This window comes from Rhopilema esculentum, chromosome 6, assembly GCF_057945365.1.
Source record: "Rhopilema esculentum isolate cy_ngs chromosome 6, ASM5794536v1, whole genome shotgun sequence".
NCBI classification, from domain to species: Eukaryota; Metazoa; Cnidaria; class Scyphozoa; order Rhizostomeae; family Rhizostomatidae; genus Rhopilema; species Rhopilema esculentum.
In genome coordinates, this window is record NC_142820.1 from 3261066 (window position 1) to 3275394 (window position 14329).

General features: G+C 35.6%; 2 protein-coding genes across 6 annotated transcripts in view; one reads left to right on the forward strand and one right to left on the reverse strand.

Moving 5' to 3' along the window:
• The window catches only part of LOC135686847 (plexin-A4), a 40001-nt gene that overhangs the window by 2189 nt on the left and 23483 nt on the right, over window positions 1–14329 (reverse strand). For 4 of the 5 annotated variants that reach the window (XM_065203209.2, XM_065203207.2, XM_089108990.1 and 1 more), the window contains 23 exons: window positions 13998–14210; window positions 13028–13124; window positions 12255–12476; window positions 11723–11806; window positions 11318–11389; window positions 10197–10449; window positions 8969–9105; window positions 8233–8357; window positions 7685–7744; window positions 7370–7444; window positions 7141–7207; window positions 6688–6828; window positions 6179–6289; window positions 5733–5778; window positions 5173–5276; window positions 4262–4340; window positions 3719–3828; window positions 3226–3321; window positions 2709–2878; window positions 2121–2223; window positions 1430–1474; window positions 1251–1315; window positions 719–794 (listed from right to left, as the gene is read on the reverse strand). In XM_065203209.2, the coding sequence (XP_065059281.2) occupies window positions 719–794; window positions 1251–1315; window positions 1430–1474; window positions 2121–2223; window positions 2709–2878; window positions 3226–3321; window positions 3719–3828; window positions 4262–4340; window positions 5173–5276; window positions 5733–5778; window positions 6179–6289; window positions 6688–6828; window positions 7141–7207; window positions 7370–7444; window positions 7685–7744; window positions 8233–8357; window positions 8969–9105; window positions 10197–10449; window positions 11318–11389; window positions 11723–11806; window positions 12255–12476; window positions 13028–13124; window positions 13998–14210 (2551 nt within the window). The remainder of the gene's footprint in view (window positions 1–718; window positions 795–1250; window positions 1316–1429; window positions 1475–2120; window positions 2224–2708; window positions 2879–3225; window positions 3322–3718; window positions 3829–4261; window positions 4341–5172; window positions 5277–5732; window positions 5779–6178; window positions 6290–6687; window positions 6829–7140; window positions 7208–7369; window positions 7445–7684; window positions 7745–8232; window positions 8358–8968; window positions 9106–10196; window positions 10450–11317; window positions 11390–11722; window positions 11807–12254; window positions 12477–13027; window positions 13125–13997; window positions 14211–14329) is intronic. The other variant, XM_065203210.2, reaches the window with a different exon arrangement.
• Window positions 7783–10200, forward strand: LOC135686849 (uncharacterized). Its single transcript, XM_089108996.1, has 3 exons — window positions 7783–8016; window positions 9227–9363; window positions 9794–10200. The coding sequence occupies exons 1-3, from the start codon at window positions 7883–7885 to the stop codon at window positions 9913–9915; spliced, it is 393 nt and encodes a 130-aa protein (XP_088965122.1). The 5' UTR covers window positions 7783–7882; the 3' UTR covers window positions 9916–10200.

Here is a 14329-nt window from a genome sequence, read left to right on the forward strand (position 1 = left end):
TGAGAAACTTTCACTTAGAGTAAAGAGAGTTATCAGCTCTCCTTATTTCCAGGCATAAGAATCACCAGGTGTGGTCACATCGAAAGGAAGGACCAGGATGCTGCTCGATAAGCACAGCTTCTCAGTGTCCTAAAACTACCTTCGGATGCTGAGTAGCAAATAAAATATGAATGCTCCGAATATAGACACTTAGCGATGTGCCCAAATGCCTTATTTATTACAGAGATGTATAGTATTTCAAGCTTTGAGGAAGGACACCAATTCATTGCAACATAGATACTCTTAAGCATTTTACTCCGTTAAACAAGTCAATCGCAGCCGGATAAACAAATTTGTGGATAAATTAGGTAAATGGGTAGCTAAAAAAAGAAAATTAAACTGAACAAGTGAATAGCTTAAACAAGTGAAATTTAATGGCCAGAATTATATGCACCTTGCACCGATGTGGAAGCTCTGTATATTATAGACTTCATATAAGTTTCATTAATCTCAAATCCATATGTTTTTGCGCTGTTTTTAGCTTGCTTGTAGAATGGTTAGCCTGTTGTTTCTTCTTACGTTATAATTCTGATCTAAGCAACCCAAGTTGGACAAGCTTTGCTTTATCTGGGTCGCACATAAGAATATGAAGTTGATAAGAATATGAAGGGCAAGCGAATGAGCAAGCCATGAGGAATATTTATATAAAAGTCTTTGCGACATGCGACATGATACTTACATCGGATATATCTGATAGGCTTTCTATGAGCTCTTTGTCCGTAGCTGGAGGTAATAACTTAACTTCACTGTAGAATCTAACATAAAGATAAAAGAAATTAGCGAATGGAAACAAGCATTGACAGATATCCCATTAAGTTGTTCGGTAGATTGAAAAAGTAGGTAGGGATGATGCCAGTTCTAATTGAGTTTATGACACATAGGTGGAAAAAGGATAGTTAAAGATATTATGTCTTTCCTTCTATTTTTATATTACAATTGTAATTGTGTAAACACAAACACATTACATACATAAAACGATACTGTAATATATACAAAACCAAATTAGCATAGCAAATGAGTGACATTTCATTGCTCTTATGATTCTATAAGCTTAATAATTAAGAATTATGACAAAGTTAGATTATATCTATAAATACTTCAGGAGATTTCTCCACAGTTATGTTTCCTTTTAGGTTAAGAATCAGAAAGAACACAACCAATTCCTGACAAGTTTTAAACTGATAGATGAAGAAACAAATACATGTAATTACCGTGCAACTTTCTTCTTATAATCTGGAATTTCCTTCGCATATAACAGCTTATTTGAAGGTGAATCCTGAAAAAATATGCTTTTTTTAAAATTTGAAAGTTGGAATAATAAAAATTGGATAGCATTGAACAAAATATCATTAAGATACATCAAAGAAAGGAAGTGTGATTGTGAACTGACCTTGCCAAGCCTATGCTCTTCAGGAGAGCAAGAATCCATAAACAACTAAAAGGCAAAAACAAAATATTTATATATATATAAAACAACACTTAAGTAAAACCTATCATCATTCTATCAGCAGTGACATCAAAGTCTGTCCCAAACTGTAGGTAAAAAAGTTTTTCATCTTATGATAATAGTCTTGGATAAAAGGAGATTTGCATTCATAAATAACAAAAATACTTATCTACTAAAATAACCACCCAGAAAGACACTACCCTGTACATGATCCGCCCGCACTTCTCGCTGTATCTTGCTGCATCTATTCAGGGTGATATGACATACGCAAATGCTGGGCGACGATTAGTTCTAAGGTTCGGGTAAACGCCTACCTCGCTCGATGGTTATAAATAAGGGTCCTATACAAGCCTTGGTTTAAAGGTAAACTCTGGATTTTGGCAACCCATTTAAAATTCATCCTTCGTTTAATTATTCGAAAAATGATATATTAAAATTCTCATCCACAAGATAATACTTCAAAATACAAATAAATTCATTAGTTCAATTTCTTATTTTGCTAGTGTAAATTACCATTAGCGATTATACGAAGCAAGAAAATCCTTATTTGTTTATAAGGCTTTAAAGACCTTTAGGCTTAGGACCAGACAACAAATACGTTCAGTTACAAGCAAAGATCAGCATTCGAACTCACCTGAGCAACAACTGACAAACAAGAATCAACGATACTTGTTTTATGAATGTCAAATACAAAGTTTGGGTTTTTGATTATGTTTATCCAGAATTTGAGCGGCAGGCTGTAAAAAGCAAACAACTTATGCAAATTTAAGCATAGAAAAAAGGAATTTAGACTAAAATACTATAGGTATGCCATACAAAATATAGCGACCTTCATCGAAACATGCAGACACTCTAATGATAGCAATATGTTCCTTCTATGGTTACGTCACAAGACGATTTTGCAAACAAATTTTGGATATAAAATATTAAACCAAGAATCTGCAATGTAGCTTAGAAAGAATCTTAAAATTTTATGATGTACTTTGATAATCTTTCGAAATAAGAACGAATCACAATAGTACAAAGCTTTTCCAAAAACTGCTTACAAATTAGCCCTTAGTAGACAGGGAAAAAATAACAAGCATTTAAAAATATTCCTCCGCTTATGTACGTCAAAATTCGCAAGAAATTCAAGATGGTTAATATATCTAACGATGTCACGATGTTACGATGTTCCGATGTCAAGATGTTACGATGCATATACTTTTTCACGCATGCTTACCAGTTGTTCTTCCATGTGTGCAGAACTTCGTTGTCGGAAATGTTCAGGAGCCCTGCTTGCTTATCCAAAAAGTCGAAGAGGAATTTCATGGCAGGAGGAATAGTGATGTTTCTGCTTGTAACTGAAAACACTGATCCAAAAAGGTCGTCTACAAAGTTTTGCAGGGTTCCCTGTTAAAGAGACACTGCCAGCTTAATTTAAGTTAATAAAACAAACACCAGATTTAATAATCTGATTTATCGTTATCAAATTTAAAGACTTTGAAATTCATTGCCTACAGGCTTCAGAACTTGCACCTTCGCAAAAAAACCAACGAATAAACATCCAGAGACCCTAAATCGAGTGCAAAAACATCGCTGCCAAGTTCTGAAATATAACCGTTTGTATTGCATTACATATAGTAACAGATTACAAAAAATATGTTGCATTTCCAAAAGCCTTCCCTTATTATGATCGCTAACTGAATAAGAAAATATTGATATGAATACACAGGGTTATGCTTCACAACAAGACCAACCTTTGTCTTCAGCAGCCTTGTCAAATACACCTCAGCCATCATTTTATTTTGTCTGACATCTTCTTTATGTTCAATTGGATAATCTGAAGTTTTAACCTGTAACAAAAATACAAAGCATGAATGCAGTTTCAGAATATATTACAAAACTGGTTTAAGAACACTGCAAATTCATGCTAGGTTCTAACATGGGCTCGATTAATACCGCAAAATTACATTTCCCCACAAGTGGCTACTTTACAAAGATCTAGCTTGTAACTATCAAGGTACTTCTCAAAAGGCATTGTTATTAGGAGGTGGCTTAAAGAAACTCTATACAATTAATCTATACAGAGAAAGAAAATCTATACAATAAAAGACAAAAAACCAAATACAAGGTAAATGTATTCATAGAGGCAGAAATTAGACTTAAAGGAGCTTCCCACTGACAAAAAAATATTCTGTCATTAAAATATAAAAGAATTGTAAAGATGGCACATAATTAAAGGCTACTTACTAAATGCCAAAGTCTGTAGCAGTCATCGCTGTTCGAGTGGTTATTGAGCATTGGGGTACTGCTATGAGTAGGTGCGAAGTTGACATTGGGAAGGGAAGAGTCGTGAAAAACTGCAAAGAAAGGCCTAAAATCAACATGGAGCAGTCGAGGAGCTGTAATGGTGAACAAATAGCTTCACAATATATGAACAATATCGTGAAACAGTGAATTACGGTCGTTGTGTGTTATGGAAATACACCGGCAACCTGGCATCATTTGAATGTTACAACTACGGGAAACAGAGGTCTCTTTTATTCCATTTCTTCATCAGAAATGCAATTGCTTTTCGAAAACAACTGCATTCTTCAATATGACTATCATTATCAAGATGACTAGTGTTACGAGGAAGACTTCTGCTAGCAGCATAAATTATTTTGGTCCCAATTTACAAAAAGAGACGATATCAGGAACAAAGCAAATAGGTATTGGGCAACGATATCATAAATAATGAAATAGCTGATTAGGTTTTAAACGTGCCAATGAACCAACGAATCACTGGCTTACCATCAAACCTACCAGGGGTGCCAGTGCCATCAGAAAAGACGGTAAACGCCATGAGCTTCAATTGACATCCGTCAGGAATCTATAAGAGAAAGTCTTCCATAAACAGAAAATACGACCCTTTGTATAAAAAGAAGGACCTCGTGCTAAGCATAATGTAACCCAATGAAATATCATTGCTTTTTACCAAAAGTGCAAAGAATAAGTATGTATTTAACTTGCAAATGGGATTTTATTTGAAGCAATTGCCATTAAACAGGAGCCTTGCTTCAGTTTAGCTGCAATGGCATTTAATACAGACCTTAGCTTCTGACTGACGAAACGGCAGACAAAGTCAATGTTGTAAGAGCTCCTGGTCAATCAATAATATATAGCCATGTTTCAAATAAGAGTTTGTTTAAATGAATTGTGTACATCTGCAAGCATGAATAATCGATAGTCACTCTTTAAAATATGATAGGGGTAAAGTTAAGGACAAAAAATTGAAATGGATCGTTCAGGGGCGCAACGGGTGTTGACTTTTTACGATGAGGGGGGGGGAGGGGTGCTGAATGGGACATTTTGCTAAAATTTCCGACAAAATAGCAAACTCCTATGATCACCCTAGTGTCGATAAGCAGAGATTGAATATGCTATATAAATTCAAATCAGCTTCCGTCTTATTTTCATATTTCATCTTAAGTTTGGGCGCTTCTAAAGTTTCTTTCTATAAACATGATGGTATTATCTAATGAAGGATACTCAATATATCACAACCAAGCATCTTTCACATCAGACGAATGAAGATAAACATATTGTCACTAAATATATGACCTAAGTATATCATCAAAAAAATACTCATGCTTTATCTTTCAAAAAATATTCAGTTTAATGAAACTTAAAAAAACGGAACTAATAGCAACGTTTGATCGTACCAGGAAATGATCGAGCGTGTTAATTCTTTTCCACTCTCCGTCGATTTCACAAGTACTATCTTCTTGATGTAAGATCTTTTCGCCACCTGCGGGTGTTTGATACGCTAAAACGAAAAAGCAGTTTGTTAGCAAGTCTAAGCAATAAAGAAATTATGTCAATGAGTTTTTAGTACAACAAAGTTTGAAGATGGCCCGAAATAGCGGAAACATGGCATACAGCAGAAATTTTTGTTCGACACGCCTCAGAGCATAAGCGTCGGATGATGACTGAAAGAAAGCAGAAAATTCATATCCAGGTGGTGTTGATCAGATAACCTATCAAACAGAAGAACCAATCAAAACGCACCTTTCTTCCTCTCACGTTGCTTTCGATCCACACCTGGCTACCGATTTTCTGCTTGCTTTCGGTTTTCAATATACGTAGCTTATAGTCAGACAAAAAGTACTTCAGTATGCTTTATTTCCGCTATTTTGTGCCATCTTTTAAAAAAATATGTATTAAAATATGACGTTGGTTAAAACTCTCTCTAATTTTCAGCACTAAGATTGATACAACTTACCCAATACCAGAGAGTCTTTGTTTGGTCTTTGCGAGAAGGCAACATTCTAAAATATTCGAAAGTAGAAAGATTTCGTAAGAGTCAGCTTAACAAAAAAAATTCATAAACCCCACTCGTTCAAATTAAAAAAAAACATTTTTTTGAGTCTCGCATGTTAAAATTTCATTTGTATGGGAACTCACGTATTTTCGTGCTAATACTCTGACGTTGATCATTTAAATAATAAAAGGTCAATTTTCACTTGCAAATGTTGTGGTTAAAAACATTCAGTTTACATTCAACTTGGAGAAGGATTTGGCCATGCTTGATATGGCCATGAAATGTAACAGCGAACAAACCAGCAAATGAGATACAAGATGATTTTCACCAACACTATCTTACACAACAAATATATTTACGTTTATCTATAATTACAGCATCACAAGGATATTTGCAGCTTCTCATACCTTATAAATGGCATTTAGGATTTTTTCCTTGGCTTGATTGACAGAATCACAGTTGAGAAGTTGTACTTGTATCATGTCACCTTTTTCGTATTCAACATGAGCAGTAATTGTCTGTGAGAAAAAGATCAATTTGCCTAAAGTTAGATCAAGCAAGTCAGGCTGGCAAACACAGAGAGATAAGCATGAAAAATAATTCTGCAACACCAAACCAAATAAAAAAGATAGGCATAAAGGTTATGTGTCTCTTATTAGGAAATTGCAACTTAAAAGAAAATTTTTAATGAAAGAAGATTTTTCGTCTGGATGGTCACTAAGAAGGGAGTTTTGAGGCATTCTCCAAAGGAAAGCACGAGGCAATTTCTTCAATAAGGCACCCGCCTTTTTTTGTTTAAGAAATCGCCATAAAATAAAATAATTTGAGCATACAACGATATTCCTAATTTCACTTTATATGAAAAATACTTAAGAATAAGGGAACATTTTAGACTCCACAAAACTTTGCTACTCACAGTAAAGTCAACTTTTTGTCTCAGAAGACGGTCTTCACTTAGAGAATTACGAGCCTCGCACGCAATCGCATCGACCGGTTCTTTGTCCAGCAACGACACAATAGCAGTGAATAATCGGAACAGAGGCTCGCCAACTCGTTGCTAGAAAAAATGAAAAAAACCTTACCTAAGATTATCACGCCTAGATTGGTAAGTTATTGTAAGTTAAAGTTTACATGAAACGCAAAAAAATTACATGAAATTTTCTTATAGTGACATACTATGAAGTGTTGTGAGTCTAAAAATCTGTTGACTGAAAAGCTTTGCTGAGCAGCAACGCAATCAGAATGCATTGATAATAATAAAAACTATGAGGTTCGAACAACATATAGATGTATTCCTAAAACACCAGCTTAAAAAGTCTGCTTTGATAACAACAAACAGCGCGAAATATATTTTTGTGACATATCATACCTGTAGGAACTCGTGAAGTGTATAGGACAGCCAATTTGTAAGAAGTTTCTCGGCAACTGATTCAGTCCTGTAGACGAGTTCAATTGAAAAAATCAAAAGTGAATTATAAGAGGCAGACAGCACATCCAACAGCAAGCTAAAACACTTTTAGAAAATAGAACTGAATGGAGTTCACCAAAATAGCAAGATTTCTGTAAATTTGAGAGAAAAATAGCCATTTGAAACGTACCTACGAAGAAGTAACTTCGCTCTACCGGAATCCACTGATTTGTGGATCAAATCTGCTAGCAGCTCCTGAAGAATACTGTTAACGAGAAAATGGAAACTTGATCAGCGGCATAGAAAAACAAGAAATTTGTTGACAAGACCTGGAAAAATTAGCATCTCAGATCTATCACAACTATACCCAATCACATACATAATAGCATTCATACAGCTTTCTATATAAACTCTTCTCCTTAAACGACAATTAAAAACGATTTGCGAAATACTTTTCTTAAGTTTAATTTTTGGAAGAATAGTTATGCGAAATAAAGCCACTCACTCGGTGACGTATTTCAGGTCGTCTTGCAGTGCAACCATCAACAACGAAGCAACTTTGCACCTGTAAAAACATGAAACCATAAAATTTATTAAGGCCAACGGTGTTTACTGAAGCCTAAACACAGTATAAACAGTGCCTAAACACAGTTTAAACCGAGTCTAAACATAGCATAAACCGAGTTTCACGCTTAATGCCATCATGAGGCAACTAAAGGAAAGATGTAAGTTGCTTTGCGTCAAATTTCATCCGGGCCCTGCATTCCATCACAGTTTCGATCAGGCACAAAAACATTTCATGAAGAGATCAAGAAAAAGAAACGATTCTGAATCAACGTAAGTAGAAATTTAGAATATTTCTTATTTGGCTTCATTATTGTCACTACGCTGTTGTGAATCAAATTTTGATAGCAGGTGGAATTGAGTAAAGATGACAAAACTTTCTGACATTAGAACATCGTGTTATAACAGGGTGGATGGAATGTTGAAAACATTTGAAAAGGATTATTGTAAGTAATTCACAACTTCAAACTAAGGCCGAGAGTCGCTTACCTGTCTCTCATCGCAAAGCTCTGTTGTGACTCCAGAGTTTTGATGAAAATTAACAAAAATTCCTTCTCTTTCAAAAGATCACAAAGAGATGACATACACTTCTTCCACGTATCACTTTTGTTGCACTAGAAAATTTGGAAAAATCATAATAATAAAACATATTTATACAGGATAAGGCTTTTCATTTTAAGTAAAAAGTACTACTGCGAATAAGGCCTGAATTAGTACATTGGTACAAAAAACATTATCACTTTAATTTACTGGCTGAAGTTAGTGAAAGACCTGATTCAAACTGGAGATATCTAAGCACTTCCTGTTGTAAGGAAAACAGATCATAGATCATAGTCCAATAAAATTTTGCTGTTTCGATTTCCTGCAAGCTTAGCTCGATTTCGTGATCAGTTATCAACACTGCACATTAGGGTATGCAGAAGTGAACTGAAATTATCTAAAGCTCAGGCCAATCAATTTAATTGTTATGGGTGACGGATGGTATCGAAAACACGATTAATGGTTTGAAGTCTAAATTTTAATCAATGCCAAAAAACACAAAAACGAACTTTAGAAAGAATATGTTGTTGATGACAGATAAGCTAATAAGATTAATCAATACATTCTTGTCTACTCTATGGCTCATCCACTGCAAAGTTCAGGGTTGGCCCTTGAAATTTAAATGGCATTTCAGTTCTCTGAGAACAGACATCCCAAGAGAAATACTCGTAAATCATAAACATACATCTCTGTCCATAATTGGGTGCGTGTCAATTCCAGGAAATAACGATCTCATTGCGTAATTCTCGAATTCCAAATATGGTATGGTTGACGACATGTCGGTTGTGAGGTCAGTCATCTCAGTCTGCAGTTCGGCAAAGGCTGAAATTGTAAGAATCACCATGTGAAATAATATCTTAGACTAGAGACTGGACAACATCAGCAGTGGTTTGATTACAATACCAATGTTGTTTTGTATAAGCTCTTTTAAAACTCTACTTAGGATCAATCAGGGTTGGCTGCAATCAAACAAGGGCTCGCTTTGCTCCGGTGGAGCATTGGTTGATAAGCAAGTTTCTTGTGGTGTTTTCACAAAGCTGGGTGTCTTGTGGATGGATGAATCCTTAGCTGTTATTGAAGGTATACATTTTTTGTTTAAAAGCGGATCTTTAGAAGCAAACGAAATTAATCAATTAAATAATTTCACTTTGTTATAATACTTATGACTAACACTGAGTCTTACTCAACGCAAGATCTCCATATATATATACACAGCTATAGGAATATGCTGCATGAACCTAATTACGTCATTCTTTGCATATAATAATTTGACATTGATGCTAAGTTAATTTATTTAACACCCCTACAAAATAGTTGTACAAACTGCGATGGTACGCCAGGAATTCAAGATACAAATTGCAATTCGCTACTAACACCAATTCCAATTCAGCACAAAAGTTTGCGAGATTACACTAACTTAACTAACGATGAGCTTTTTACTACCTTGACCAAAAAATGTTTAAAAAAGATTTTTGTCAAATTTTGACAACTTTAATTTTTTCCGTACTAGGCTCTAATAGAAGGCTGGCCTTTGGAGAGTTGGATATCTTTGTGAAGATTTTCAAGAGAAATCTCGTGACACCTGCCAATATTTATAACTTGTTGGGGAGACGAGTTAGGGTAAGTCCGTAAGGTGTAGGTAGCCCCCCGTGAAAGGAGTAGGTGCACATGCGTACTTTGCATTTCACAACAGATAGGCAAAGGAGGGAACTTTGAAAAAATAACAACGTAGTCCAGCATTGTTCTAGCAGGTTTAATGCGCGTGCGTACCTACTCCTCGTAGCTAATTGGTTCGGACAAACCACTTACGCTTTTGTTCTAAACAATGGAGCCACGATCTCGTCTCCCCAACAAAACAGTAAATGTAATCTGTAGACATTGTTGCATTTCAATAAAATAGATTTAGGCCATACCTTCTTTACATTCCCTCGCGTATCTCGATTCAAGATTTTCCAGCCTCGTTTTGTACACCTTCTGATACTTCTTCTCCTTCTTCTTTCGTTGAAAATACAATATAATGAGAACAATTATGACAACAATCAAGCCAGCTGCAATTGGTGCTGTGATGTAGACATAAAGCCATGGGAATGGCTTTGCCTCTACTGGGCTTTTCACGTAGCGTATGAAACCAAGAGTCTGTTCCAGTCCTCCTTGCCCAATTACGACCTACACGAAAAAGATTTTGTCATCGTTAGGTGACAGGTGGTGTAGTTAAATATTTATTAAAATATTTCATCACCTTTGAAAAAGTGGCTGATACAAACTAAAGATGACGCAAAATTTCCCAGGAAAACTCACATTCTTTATAGGCGAGTCGATTTCAAAACCAACTACAGGTGTTTTAGATTAATGTAATGGCTGCAGTGTAGACACTGCTCTTCACTCTCTATGTCCGTTTGAGTAGCAGTGTACAATATGTTTGCAAGTAGTAAAATTATGGATGTGTCATTGTAACCATTTATTGGATAGCATATTTATAAAAAACTGACTTTACAGCCTCTGGGACAAAATAGCAAACTGACCATAAAAAGACGAAATATCTGGGAAACTCCACAATGCGCTACTTAAGTACTTGGGTGTATGTGTGCTTTAAGAAGGAGAAAAATAATACACAATGATAACAAATTGTAAAACCTCAATATCGACTTTAAACATTTCATATTTGGACAAACAACAACCCAAAGTTGCTATTTCGCTGTTACTTAGGCCAACCATCTCGAGCGTCGCTCAAAACACCACAATACTTCAATTTTCTCACAATCAGTTCCTCAAACCATGCACTGTTATCTCTAACTTTTTCCTACAATCCCTCCTTCTGTTTTTGTCAAACATAAATTATTTTGTCTATGAAAACAGTTGGTTTCTAATGTCATTTCTTCTCTGTTATCCTCCTCCTTAACGTAAAAAATGATGAACTTAAAACGTCAACAAGTGCAGTGTTATAAGCTCTCAGTACGATTTGTGCTCATGCAGAAACCTAAGCCTATTAAAAGTGTTCTGCCCAGAAGCATTTGTGAATGGTCATTTTACCAACCTTAACAAGAGCCTTTTGACTTTGCTTTATCTTCTCAAGTTTTTCCTCTTCCGGCGATATACAAAATAGAGTCTACAAAAAGAAACAAATGCATCTTTAAATCAAGCTTCCTAATCAACCAAATTCATGACAATAAAACTACTATCATTGGTGAAGCAAACCCGTACCAAAAAACTCAGCTAATTAGGTCTTCAAATGATAGGTTCTACAGGCATGATCTTCTAAATTGTACTCGTCCAAAGTTTTAAGGCACCTGTTAGTTATTGTGGAGACAAGATTGTCATTTTAGTTAGCCAAGTGAGACAAACAGTCCCGATGTAGCGATTCACCTCAAAAGCAAATTAGGTGGCGGTTCAAGTGTTTTAAGCATTTGCGAATTTAGCCTGCATATTTCTCAATACAAACCTCTCTAATATTTTGCACCACGCAAGGCAATCCTGCAACTGTCACGTTAACGTCCTCGTTTCCAAGCAAATCCAGATTCCATCCCTATTTTGAAGAAAATTTAAGCTTAAAAAAATGTCATTCATAGATTTAGATATTTCAGATACATTCCTGAAAAATAATGATGAGAGAACTTGTATAAATTGAAAGCTACAAAAAATATATTCTTTCAGAGCAGATGTTTTGTTGAGGAACAACAATTGATAATCAGATTGTTAAAGGAATCTAGAGTCTGGGCGTTTATATGCAAATTTATTGAAAGTATTTCGCTTGTAGTAAAAATAAGCGGAGCCTTGGAGCGTCAACGGGAATACCTCAATGATACCATTCAAGTCCACTTCTTTTCATGCATAGATCTACTTCCAAAAAAAGACACAAATACAATAAATAATTTGATAACAATCTTCGATATTTAATATTGAATAGCCAGAAAAGAGACTATGCATCACAAAAATATCAAAACAATACTTATTAATTCAGAACGTTCCAGTACCTTCAAAAACAAATTCCTTCTTCGAAGATCCTTGATACCAAATTTTTCAAAAACTGGATCACCTCGAACAGTAATGTTTTCTATGGACTCCACAGATTTGACACGTTGCATAGCAAAGCCCAGTTGAACAATAACCGATGCATTGTTAATCTCTCCTGTGATACCAGTAATATTCGGAGCAATGCAGTCTAGTCGAGTTGGCAATGTTATGTTACATGGCCCCTGAAAGAATATAAGTATATTATTATCGACGTCGCAGTGCTGTTATTTGAAATAAATGAATTTCGTCAAGGCCATGTTGACAGAAAATGAACTTCCGGGGCCTCAATACTGCGTTCAAAATTAAATTTGTCTTGGATTAACGAGATGACGTGTCAGGTTATACACTAGGCCATTACTTGTGGTCATCTAAGAGATATTTATGTTTCACTAAGACGATGGCTTTAAAATGTACCATTTGAACTGGGAAGTCTTAAATGGGGCAATGGAAGAGGAGTGGTGCTTGGATATACCTTCCCCCGAATAATAATTTATTACCTACATAAAATAATCTTGATTAAGAAATAAAAGACCGTTCATTCTTTATTCAGACCATAAAAAAGATCCCTCATTTTTACAATTTCCAACTGATATGTTTTGCATCTACATTTGGACCACAACCAAACAATACTATATATTATCAATCAGGTTTCCACATGAAGATTGCTAGACAGTGAGTATATTTTCTATCATTATTCTCAGTTGTTGCAAAATGGCCGTAGCTATGTACTCACGTATGCTGGTAGCATCTGTGGATAAACCAAAAACTTTATTCTTGGATGCTGAATAAGGTCAAATCGTTCTCCTTTTACAATGAAAACCTGCCCACCACTACGACAAAATATAGAAATTCCTACATTATAAAAAGAAATGGTAGGGTATCGCAAACCATACAGGTAAGAAATAATGAAAAAGAAAAATGAAAATAGATCATTTGAAAGGAAATATTAGCGCAGTGTATCTATTATATATCTGATGGTGGTCAAGTACCATATAACATTTAGACAAACTAAAAGTGTTCATCCACTTCTGAGTAATAACTATGATAGCTATTAGTCCATATAAAATGCTTTAAACTCTAGCAACTGTCCTTTGTGAGTGCAAAATGACTGTTGCGTATGGGCATTCATGAGAAGCACGGAAAAGGAAGGGGGCAAAGAAGGGTAGATGGAGATGGCAATGAGATTATGCGAAATTTAAAAAAGGGCACACGTGGATTATAATGTCATGCAAGAAGCAATAAGAAGAAAAGGTGATGTGAGTGGAACAATCTGATGTTTTATGTACAGTGTGGTGCAATTAGGTTCTGTGTCGTTTCATTCGATAACTTTATTTGCAAAGATTGAGAGAAAGAATGATAGCTTGGTAGAAGGTGGCACCAAGCACTCTAAGCTCAAGAAGGGCCTGTGTTATATGAATGATTGTCTTCAGTATTGACGGTCGTGTGAAGATTTGGTTTGAACTCGAATGAAAACATCGAATTCACACCGCTTCTTTGATTGCTGAGCAGACATTCAATGAACACTGATGAAATTTGTGCCTTTGTTAGTTTGGACCAGATGGTACTTAGGCTTGATTTACACGACGCCGGATTGGTTTTGACTTACTGTTAATCACTCCGGAGAGAACACAGCCCGGCGTCTTCCAACTCAGGCCTTAGCTACTCGAGATAAATACAGTTCTAAAGGACATAAAGACACCTACCTTACAAATGTTTCCAGGGCCTGATTATTATCAGTCCTTAATTTGTGCGTGTTTACACTTTTAACAATGGGGTCGGGCTGCACACTGAACACGGCATCGGTACTGAGCGGCACACTTTGGCCGTCGAATGAAACTTTGACGCTATCTATCGCCCTTCGACGCCGTTTTGAACAGCGACTTGAAATGGTGCAAACAATTTTGCTCGGAAATCTCCTATGAAAAAATAATCATGCTGGTTTAAATGACAAATACCCCAAAAGGAACGCTACGAGTATAACATGTCGGAAATGGTTATTATGAAGATGTACAAGAATAATAAAACAGTATCATTG

Bases quoted from the DNA above. Each gene is read 5' to 3' on its own strand.
- LOC135686849 (XM_089108996.1), top strand. From the start codon at position 7,883: ATGAGGCAACTAAAGGAAAGATGTAAGTTGCTTTGCGTCAAATTTCAT. The intron at 8,017-9,226 runs GTAAGTAGAAAT...AACTCTACTTAG, and splicing joins AGAAACGATTCTGAATCAAC to GATCAATCAGGGTTGGCTGC. The intron at 9,364-9,793 runs GTATACATTTTT...TTTCCGTACTAG, and splicing joins ATCCTTAGCTGTTATTGAAG to GCTCTAATAGAAGGCTGGCC.